Source organism: Macadamia integrifolia, chromosome 3 (genome assembly GCF_013358625.1).
Source record: "Macadamia integrifolia cultivar HAES 741 chromosome 3, SCU_Mint_v3, whole genome shotgun sequence".
NCBI classification, from domain to species: domain Eukaryota; kingdom Viridiplantae; phylum Streptophyta; class Magnoliopsida; order Proteales; family Proteaceae; genus Macadamia; species Macadamia integrifolia.
Genome location: NC_056559.1, coordinates 8,606,612 through 8,617,844, shown reverse-complemented (window position 1 = coordinate 8,617,844; position 11,233 = coordinate 8,606,612). Strand labels below are relative to the sequence as shown.

Genomic DNA, 11,233 nt, shown 5'->3' with positions numbered 1-11,233 from the left:
AAAAAAAAGAAAAAGAAAAAAGATATATGCTCAGGGGATGGTTATGATTTAATGTGAAAGTGTGGGTAGTTTGGTAAATTCGTAAGGTATACGGAAGTGAGGGAGGACCATCTTCTCTCTCTCTCTGCGTCTCGAGTATCTCGATTTGATTGTTCTCCACAGCCTTCCGTTTTTTCAGGTGACTCGTTGTTTTCTGCTCTCCCTGTTCTCTGCCAATTGTTTTTACTTCAGGCCGAAAACGAAGAAGAAACCCTAATCCACGAAGCCAGATGGTTGGCTTTATTGTTCAGACATGGAGAATCTTTACCTAACAGCCAGAGCTGAAGAACAACAGATGTCCATGTTCCATCGGTATTCTTCCACTTTTCTTTTTCTACAATCATCTCTCTCTCTTGGCTGCTTAGTCTTCTTGTCGTCGTTTCTTGGTAGCTCGTTAGCTTTTTATCATTCCTTCCAATCATGGATTTCTCTTTTACTTTGTTTGATTCATTTCTGCAACTCTACTTACCATTTTGGGATTATTTTTTTTCCCGTTTGGCTTTGTTTACATCGTTTTTTTTTTCTTTCTACATTTAGTTGTTAATGGATGTTTTTGAGTGGCTATCGATTGCAAACCTTTACGTTTTAGGTGATTTTGACTTCGTTTTAGGATTTTTGAGCAGCTCCTACTGTTAGAAATAGACTTATGGCATGTGTTTTCATGTTTCTCTTCTTAGTTATTGCTTTCTGAAGCTTTCTATTCTTGTAAAGCATAGTTTTGAACGAGTTTTGACTAAGATTTAGAATTTAATGATACGATCAGAAGCAAAAATAGGAAATATATACGTTTTTCTGTCCACATTTACTTTAGTATTGACGTTAGAGACTTGGAGTGTTCATCATAGTTAATCAATTGAGTCGAGTTGTGTTTGATGATATAAATAACTTAAATTTAAGCTTTCTTTCACTGTCTGGAATGAAATATGCAGCAATGATACTAAGTTTCGTCTCATCTCATCTCAGTGACGATATCAATAACTTAAATTTGATCGATCATGCATCCCAAATGAGAAAACCGTCTCATCTCAGTTGTACTAAATTGGGAACAAAAGAAATGATCATGTGCATAATCCTATATAACCCATCGTACGAAACAAACTTTTATTAATTACGCCTCACTTTCTTTTTCTGGACCTTTGATGTTTCTCATTTATGGAAAATTTTCATGTAAACTCTTTACCATGTAGAAATGTTGAGTTGCATGAATTTTTCTTAGCCATCTCATGTCATTTTGGAGATACTATGCAGTAATTATTGACCTCTTTTTGATAATTTTAGTGCCTTCCCCATTTTTCACATTTCTGTCAGAGAAATGTGTCTATGGACTTGTGTATGCCATTTAAACTAATTTTGTTACTAATGACATTTTTTGTGATTCATGTACAGGAGATTTCTTCGTCCATTCAATGGATACCATCTTGTTCTGGTTCTTTCATGTATCTTTTTCTGCCTTGTCTTGTGTGGGTCATGTACTGAGAGGGACCATTTAGCACCACAAGTGAATGGGATGAGGAACAGTTTTGATTGTAATGATTGTGGACCCAGTGTTGTTAATCATGATGCAGGTCTTACAGACGTTTTTGGTTGTGATGTTAATTCAAACTATGTTTGCGGAAACTCTCCAACATTCTCCAGTTTTAAGAATGTCTGTTCCAGTTCTGAATTCTTTTGCTTTCCTTCAACATTGCCTGGTTTTCTTCTTGCAGTAGATAATTTTAAAGCATCTCTTGTAGAAGTCCCAGGGAGAAAGACTGATGCTACATTATCTGATGGGCCAGTTCCTCATGGTATGTGGGATGGTAACTCAAGCCATTTGCAAGACCATCGGATGTTTAAGTTATCAAATGGAAGACTAGTTTCATGTTCTCTGAATTCTGGAAGGGGACTCCAGGATGTATCATTCCAGCAGAACAGTAGTGTTGGTTGGAATCTTCATTCCTCCTGTAGAGGATACAAATCGACTAAGAGCCCCGATAAGACTCTTGAGGCAATTAGGTCAGGTTTTAGTGGCAGTTCATCATTCAATGTGGAGATAAAACCTCATTCACTTGATTGGGGACAAAACTATTTATACTTTCCTTCATTTGCCTTATTGACTGTGGAGAATACTTGCAATGATAGCCTCTTGCATGTCTATGAACCATTCAGCTCTGATAGTCAGTTTTACCCTTGTGATTTTGATGATATGTTGCTTGGTCCTGGTGAAGTTGCTTCAATTTGTTTTGTCTTCTTACCAAGAATATTGGGATCTTCCTTGGCTCACCTGGTCTTACAGACAAGCGCTGGGGGTTTCTTGGTTCATGCAAAAGGTTTTGCTATTGAATCCCCTTATCGCATACAGCCTCTGATAGGCCTGGATGTTGCTTCAGATGGATCATATCGCAAGAATTTGTCCATACACAATCCTTTCAATGAGACCCTCTATGTACAGGAAGTTACTGGTTGGATGTCATTCTCATCAGGGAGCACTTCATACTCTGCAGAAGCTGTTTGTAGAATGGACACTATTCAGGGTTCTGATGAGTTTAGTTATTCTCTGAGTGATATAGAGTGGTTGAACATAAGGAGTGGTGAAGTTGGTTTGCCATTGGTGGGGATTAAGCCTAATGGAAGTTGGACGCTTGATCCTCACAGCACTGGAACCATCCTAGAGATAGACTTCTCCTCATGTAGTGAAGGAAAATTGGTCGGTACTTTTTGTGTGCAGTTGCAGAGTTCTTCACTAGGCAGGACTGATACAGTTATAGTTCCTCTTGAAGCAGAAGTGCGAGGGAAGGCTGCATATGGTGGACATACAGGTTTGGTTTCTATTACTCTTGAGGCTCTCGTGCCATGTGACAGTGGGGAAATGATAGATATTGCACTCTCTCTGACAAATGAAGCTCCCAACCTGTTAAGTGTTGTCAAGATTAGTGAAATCGCTGATGGAGCTAGGCTTTTCCAGATCAAATACATGGAAGGCTTATTACTCTTCCCTGGTACTGCTACGCGAGTTGCTGTTGTTACCTATACTCGTGCACTTGTTGATGCTCAGTACGCCCCTGAGGTTTCAAATGTAAATTTGAACTGTAAATTACTTTTAGTGACAAATGATTCAGGAAGTTCACAAATTGAGATTCCTTGCCAAGATATAGTGCGCACTTGTTCGAGACATCAAACAAGTTCATATATTGGCTACCACCTTCATCATGAGGACAAGTTTGGCAATGCAACGACTCGAATTTTAAATGGAGGCATTCAATCGTCAATGCTGGTAAAGCTATGCTGAATCTCATACCTGCTTTTCTATTTCTACAGTTCCATGATGGTTGTAATAAGTGGTGAACATTTGATTTATACTCTTTGCCATGATGAAAATTAAAATCACGTGATACTTGAAAGATGGTTCATGAGTAGAACATGGTAGTTTTCTGCATTCAAGTGATGTCCCTTGATGTCACCCATTTTGGCCTGTGCTTTATAAATTGCTCTGGCACAAAATAAGAACAGTCTCTCAAATACATGAAGTTGTGACATAATTAGCTTGAATATTCCTAGCTTCATTGTAAACCTATCTAATGACAGAATTTTTCTGCAAAAAAAAAAATCCTATCCAGAATGTGTAGCAAAACCCTTTAGGAAAACCCCTAGTTGCCTGAAAGTCAAGCCTAACACTTAATGATCTTGACTAGGGGATCATAATTCTACATCACTCCCTAAATGTGGGAGATATATAAGCCTTGCTTCTGAAGAAAAAATGTGTACACTTTTTTAAGCTTACATAACAGAACAAAGTAATTGGGCACATAGCAGAGAATGTACAGTTCCATCCTAAAGGGAAAGACTAGTGTACAAAACTTAAAACCAACGGGTCTGGTAAATAAAAACCAAACAAACCCCTTCCCAATATCTACATTACTCCACAGGATCAGGCTCAACACACAAATTTTCTCTCTACCCATCTCTAGCTAATGAATCCACAATTTCAATGCACGGTCTCTGTTTTGCTAGGAAAAGTTATCAAATTCATTATTTCTGACAAATTTTTATTGCTCGTTTAGTTTGTAGGCTGAATTACCACACCTACTGATGCGGTTCTGATATGTATAACTAGTACTTACCAAAACAGGATCGAAAACAGAGACTAAATTTCCAGATTAAAGAGAAATTGCATAAAATAAAATCCACAACTTAGATGGCTGGATGATGCAGGCCAAGTTCTCCTCTAATGCTCTAGAATAGTTGCTGAAAGTTTCAGCATGATCCAAGGGTTGGATCTGCTGGAATGGTCAATTTCTAGTTGGAGTAGGAGACCTCAAGTTTGATCAGTCAATTGTTTTTTTTGATGATCAGTTTTCATATTCAATACACCCAATGGTAGATCAAACTATGCTATTCATATGAGATTCAACAGATCAACAAATATCAGTCCTTGAATAACTTCCCAAAATAGCAAATATTGAATCCAACTTGGAATAGGAGTGAGTATAGCATTGAAAAGGGAGTGCCTAGTGTACGAGGCTCCTGCCACTGCAGGGTCTGGGTAGGGTCATAATGTACGCAGTCTTACCCCGCTTCTTGCTTCTTGGAGAGGCTGTTTCCATCAGACTTGATTGTAGGAGAAGGTTTCGAGTACTGACCAAATATGATCCGTGGAAACAGGACAGAGTTCTGAAATGTGTATGGTATAATACATTAATACCAGAAAATCCCAGAGAAAGTAGGAGAGATAAATCACAGGTACTGCTGGTTCTGTATACTTACTGACATGCAGGAAGTGACAAGTTCTTGAATGAAACTGATAATGATGAAGATGGAAAGAGGAATCTGTAACCTGGGCTTCCTACTGCAAGGTGTGATTGAGTTTTCCATTAATCTAGCATCTTGAATCACCACAAAGCCATGCTGTTTCTCACAGCAGAAATAACAATATTGAAAGCCAATATTGTGGGCTGCAAGCTGCTCATCCTTTATTTATAAATGCAAAATAGAGAACAAGTATGATAGGTTAGGAAACCCCCAAGGCCCTAACCGACCTTACTAGAAGTCCTATGTAATTAAAATTCTTAAATGATAAGATAATGTGGACCATCACCCATAACTTAAGCTCTATCAAAGAAAAGATGGCATAACCTATGTTGAACCATTGAACCACAGGATCAATGAGAACTTAAAACTCTTACAATAAAACAAAAGCAACTAAAACTAAAATAAAGTGCACCCAGGCCATGTTAAGCCTATTCCTAACAGAACTGTGCCACGTTAGGCCTGGTTCTTCTTGAATTTCCATGCTGGTAGGTCCTTTATTCTGCATCACCTACCCAGCCTCCCCTTGCCTCCTGTCTCCTCACAATGCTCCCCAATCCACCCCCCCCCCAAAAAAAAGAAGAAAGAAAAAGGATTCTGTAGGGGGGCTGTCTAGTTGTAGCCCTGCTTGGTTACATTTAGCCGGTCACCAACTTGCGATGTGGCCCACATGAGTGGGTCCATGTGGTAGAGGACCCCACTCTTATCGTGTCCGTAAATTCCAGCTCAAAAGAAGCATGGGAACCAGTTGAAAGTGAGATTAAAGTTTCATTGAATAACAATAATGCCATTTCAAATGAAAGAAGTCCAGTACTTGGTAGCATTTTTGTAGTTGTCTCTTTATACTCACTTTTGAGGCATTTCCCATACTTATTTGGGGATGAAATTTGATCAATGAGATGGATGTCGGGTCCTCTATCATATGGAACCACCGTGTGGCCATATGAAAAAATTTGATTTGATGAGGAGATAAATGTAACCAAGCCTGTAGCCTCTGCTTTTGATTTATGTTACTTGGTAGATGATCAATGGATTGCCTTGACTTTTTAACTTAGTTCCTCAATTTGGTGATGCGTGCACTACTGAGTTACACCCTATATATCCATAAAGAAGTAAAAAACTAGCATATTTAACCTATATATGCCTTCTTCTTGATATATAAGCACTTGTAAACTAGGCCAATAATGGGCACATATGGTTAACTGTGACAATGACTGAAAAATTAGATACTTCTTAAGTGGTGAATGGCACAAAACATATTGTACAGTATACCTCATTTTAAAAGTTAGATTAAGGCTTTGTTATGAGAAAGCTAAGTATCTAAGTCTCTCTGTCATGTACCCCTACTAAACTCGAGCATCACATTTACACTTGGTTTAGATTCCCAAATTTGCTAGGGCTTAGTTTTTGAAGAATTTGTTAGGAGACTGGAATGTAGAAACTGGAAACGGTCCAAGAGATAAGGAACTCTCGCAAATGAATAGGAAACTGAGGAGAGAATGAGTGCAAAGAGTTAGAAGTACTAGAAGAAAATAGTGAAGTTGTTTTGAGACATAGAACAAGTTCTGATTGAGTCTGACTTGTCTGTCTCTTTATATGTAAAACAACTAAAAGATTGAATTTTGAGGAATTTATATTCTTTTGAAACTTTTACGTGGTTCTCAACCATTACGAGCAACAAATTTCAAGGTGTATTTTATCAATGGTTGAATATGTTATTCGTTCTTCGGTTTAAATTTATTAATTGTTTCTATTAATGAATGTAAAGATATATTTGAAAGAATCTTTCCATAAGGACATTAAAATGTTACTTTTGTTCAAATTAGTAGACCTGATAGATTTAGTGTGTGTTTATATTGATATATTGTAAATCAATATCAATAGTATGATGTGATAATATTTTGACAGGGTACTGATATTCACGTTCTTTTGTTTAGTTTTAGGAAACAAGTAATGATCTTGGATAGTACATATGGCCCCTGTTCATATCTGTTTGGGCAACTATAGGATCAAGATGCCATTGAACTTGGCTCTTGGTGTCAACTTTTTTGTTTAGTGCCCCTTTTTTTTTTGGCTTCTTTTTTGTTTTGGATCATTCATTTTCCCCATATGCTCTAATTTGATGCCACTGAAGATTGGCTTTAATTGTCCTAATCATGAGTTAGAGTCTGCATATTGATTGCTCATTGCTTCAGGACTGCGAAGCATTGTATAGGTCTAATGGATGCTCACCAATTACTTTCTTTTTACTAAAGAGTGCAACTGTATTTTCTCTTTCTTGAAAAGAAAAAAAAAAACCAGTGCAACTGATTATAGTTTTCTAACCAATCAATTATTTGATTAGTACCCAAAATCTGAATACAATGCTGTGGATTTGAGCTTTTGCCCATGTTGCTAGATACACAATGTACTTGAACTCTGATGCAAGAGAATATACAAATTGGGCTCACTTAGGTAGGTTAATGACCTAGTTGATGTGGCTAATAATGCAAAAATCAGCAGAACTATATAAGATTTTCAAAATAATTGAATATTGATTCATAAAATCAACTCTTGTTTAGAGAAATCGGACCAGTTGCCTTTCCTGCAATGAATTTTACATCAGTTAATAAACTTAAGAAAACAATAATAGCCCTAAACTAATCCTATTATATGGGCTGTAACTTCCAGAAAATCCAATGAACAACTTCATAACGGCAAAACAATGAGGAAACTGGTCTTTCTCTGGAGATCTTGCAGTAAAAACACTATACTATGGTTCAATGGATGGTGAAGTAGAAAGGAGGACACAGACATACAGTACTAGTACCAACTAAGCACCATGCTAGAGTGTATCAACCACCAAACCATATGGTTTTCCTTAGCACCAATCATTTTCTGAGAAGATTAGCAACAATACCTAGAAATTCCATTAAAATAATAATAATAATAATAAAGAAGGAAAAAAAGGAAAATGTCTCTGTCAGGACTATAATGCTATTACCCAGAACCCTTCCCATCATGTCCCATGCTTTTCAGCGAAATGGATGGATGATTTAGCCGGCTAAGCTATTAACCAGAACCCTTGCTATCATGTCACATGCTATTCAGCCAAATGGATGGATGATTTAGCAGGCTAACTGTTTGATAAATTAAGGACATGCTTGATAGGTCACATATTAAAGTGGCCTGTCTCAGCCGTATGATAATTGATTTTGGGGGCTTTCTTCCAATGCCCCTCGTCAAACTGAGTTCCCCTATTTTTCATGCAATTTTCAAGGGACTATGGGGCACATTGAAATATCAAAATTGTCTGAAATAGGAAAGATAAATAGAAACTAACTTATCCTACTTTGACTAGAGACTCAATTGAAAGGACTCGGGAATTCACTCCGAAGTAAACTAAAACTTTGATTATGACCTAAAAACAGAAAAAAGGGATGTAACCTGGTGCTAATTCCTGCTTTTGCAGGGTCAAAGGAGGGATGGACTGGAATTGCTCCTAACTATTGGCAGCATTTTTTTTTTTAAATGGTTTCTTACCGTAATATCATAAAAAATTTCTTCTGTAGCAGAGGTTATTTCTGTCTTCTAATGGTCATTGTGTGGGTTTATGTAAACTTGCAGTTAAAGGTATTGGAGACTGCAGAAGCAGATGAGTTGGTATTGAAAAATTGGAGGTCTCAGGGCACCACTACTGACATGTCTGTGCTTGATGATCATGAGATACTGTTCCCTATGGTTCAGGTTGGAACTCATCGTTCTAATTGGATCACGGTAAAAAATCCTAGTGAACAACCGGTCATAATGCAGCTTGTCTTGAATTCAGGATCGATCATTGATGAATGCAGGGCTGCTGATGAGTTTTTGAAACCCCTTTCATCGAGTAGTTTGATTCATAATGAGTCAATGCTGATATATGGATTTTCTATAGCAGAAGGTGCAGTAACAGAGGCCTATGTCCATTCCTATGGCACGGCCTTTTTAGGGCCTATTGTTTTTCACCCTTCGAATAGATGTAGGTGGAGAAGTTCAGCTCTGATAAGGAATAATCTTTCAGGTGTAGAGTGGTTGCCTCTACGGGGATTCGGAGGGTCACTTTCCTTGGTTCTTCTTGATGGGTCTGAGCCCGTTCAGAGCTTAGAATTCAGCCTTGAAATGCCAATTTCTCCCAAAATGTCAGGTGCAGAATTTTTGTCTCATGTTGAAGACACCAGCTCCATCTGTTCTGAGCCATTATTGAAAGAACTGTATGCAAAAAACACCGGGGACCTTCCGCTGGAGGTGAAAAGCATTGAAGTTTCAGGAACTGACTGTCAGTTGGATGGGTTCATTGTACATACTTGTAGAGGTTTTGCTCTTGAACCTGGGGAATCAACAAGGCTTCTGATCTCATACCAGACTGACTTTTCTGCTGCCATGGTTCACAGAGATCTTGAGCTGGCCCTGGCTACTGGTATTTTCATTGTCCCTATGAAGGCAACTCTTCCTGCATACATGATCAATCTCTATAGGAAGTCATTGTTCTGGATGTTCCTGGTGAAATCTTCTATGGTGGTCCTTGTTTCTGCTTTTGTTTTATTTTTTATATTCTGCCGCCAGTTTCCCCAACCAGTGACCCTGGTTGCCCTTGATTGCTTATTCAAGGCTGAGAGAAGTCCCATTGCTACTGTTGGCACTGCTGGGATATCTTCTCGTAAGCATCGTCACCAGAGGAATAACAAATTTTCTATTTGTAGTAGTGTGGACTGTATGTCGAGGTCTGTCAGGGAAGATGAAACATCTAAGCCAGGTTTAGTTTGTAGATCTGGTTGTGCCAATGGCCATCGGGGACAAGAGACAGATGTTCAATGTACAAAACTGATGCAGGATGATCAAGGACAAAGCATCAAAATATCAGAACCTCAAAAGGAAATGCCATTAATACCATCTTCTTTGGTACTGAAGTCTATGGAAGCAGTTGTGACCTCTGGCCAACTAGAATCACCACAAACTGGCAACCTCACAGTTAGGACTGGAAAAGAAAAGGGAAGCAGACGGAGGAAGAAAAGGAATGCTGTTGCAGGGTTTACTGGGATGCCTGAAGTTTCTAGTAGTCAGAGTGGAAACTCTACCCCTTCTTTGCCCCTGTCCCCTGTCACATCGGTTACACATTCTCCTGAATTCGACCATGGCAATGAGGCGAAGGACCCATTTGCCCGTATGGATGATCAGAGCCATGAGAGGGGACGAATGCTTAAAGCTGCTGACCAGTCAAGTTTGTTGGAGTCTCAGATTTCTACCAAATACTGCAGTAATAGTTTGTTACTTCATGCTCAAGAGAAGCCTTCACTGGCAGGAGAAACTAGTAAACCTGTTCTGTTACCTTCTGCTACTTTTCCATGCTCAGGGTTGGGTGGACCACGTGAGGTTGGTTCTCCAACATTCTTGGTTTCAACTTCTGCAATTGCCCCAGGAGCTCGGGCTCCTGGATCCAAACTCTTGACAGAGACAACTGTAAAGGCAGAGGAAAAAACAGGGTTCGGGAATGAGTTCACATATGATATATGGGGAAACCATTTTTCTGGATTTCATTTAATGGGTAGGACTAAAGAGGTCTCCACAGTGATCTCCAGTGCTTCAGATGATGACTCTAAGAGCTTTTTCCTTAGGGGTCCTCAGATCCTCATGCAAGAGCCTCGAGTAGTATCCGAGTCTGCTGCTTCTAAATTGCTTAGTTGCCCTGTAAGTTGCTTTCATCAAAATGCTTAATCATAAATTTTGAAGTAATTATTAGCTGTTTCTTCCCAGCTTCTCTCTCTAATTCGCATGACTAACTGCTTGAGGGCATGACTCTCGTACCTATGGGTCACTGTCTGTTATTTCTTTGAATGAGGAAAAGAAAAAGAAACAAGAGGCAGAGAAATCACAGTCCAAGCCCCAAAGGTTGGGAGAGGTCTAGATGGGCTCAGATTTTCGGCCCAACTTGCACCCCCTACATCTGATGCCATAAAGCACATCATCAATTCAGATACCTCGACTCTAAAGTCTAACCCAGCCCGCCCTGTCCATGGGCTGGGATTTCTCATTCTTATCTAAACCTACGGACTGGAATTTCCAGTCCGAGGCCCAAAGGTAACGTGAGGTCTGGATGGGCTCAGATTTTCGGCCCAACTTTTGCACCCCTACATCTGATATACATTAGTAGGGCATGACACAAGCTGAAAAACCCCGTTGTTAACCAGAAAATGGTAGCAAGTAGGACAAATGAACTTAAATTGAAGAAGCAAAGGAAAAACTGCTCCCATCACCTATGGTGAATTATGATATTGATGTCTGAATTTATTTTATTTATTTATTTTCGTTGGGGGTTGGGGGGTGGGGGAAAGGGGGTTTGGATACATTACCTTTTGATTCTTGTTTTGCTTTGAGAATTGGCAGTGTTTTGAGT

The 11,233-nt window shown here is 39.0% G+C and overlaps 1 protein-coding gene across 2 annotated transcripts; it reads left to right on the top strand.

Moving 5' to 3' along the window:
* Positions 1-101: 101 nt before the first annotated feature.
* Positions 102-10,592, top strand: LOC122073963. Of its 2 annotated transcripts, XM_042638707.1 has the most exons (4): positions 102-351; positions 1,426-1,604; positions 1,746-3,292; positions 8,431-10,592. In XM_042638707.1, exons 1-4 carry the CDS (start codon positions 293-295, stop codon positions 10,552-10,554), a joined length of 3,909 nt encoding a protein of 1,302 aa, XP_042494641.1. In that variant the 5' UTR covers positions 102-292; the 3' UTR covers positions 10,555-10,592. The 2 variants fall into 2 exon arrangements, with proteins under 2 accessions (XP_042494641.1, XP_042494640.1); XM_042638706.1 differs by having other exon boundaries at positions 1,426-3,292.
* Positions 10,593-11,233: the final 641 nt, after the last annotated feature.

Bases quoted from the DNA above. Each gene is read 5' to 3' on its own strand.
- LOC122073963 (XM_042638706.1), top strand. From the start codon at position 293: ATGGAGAATCTTTACCTAACAGCCAGAGCTGAAGAACAACAGATGTCC. The intron at 352-1,425 runs GTATTCTTCCAC...ATTCATGTACAG, and splicing joins CAGATGTCCATGTTCCATCG to GAGATTTCTTCGTCCATTCA. The intron at 3,293-8,430 runs GTAAAGCTATGC...GTAAACTTGCAG, and splicing joins GCATTCAATCGTCAATGCTG to TTAAAGGTATTGGAGACTGC.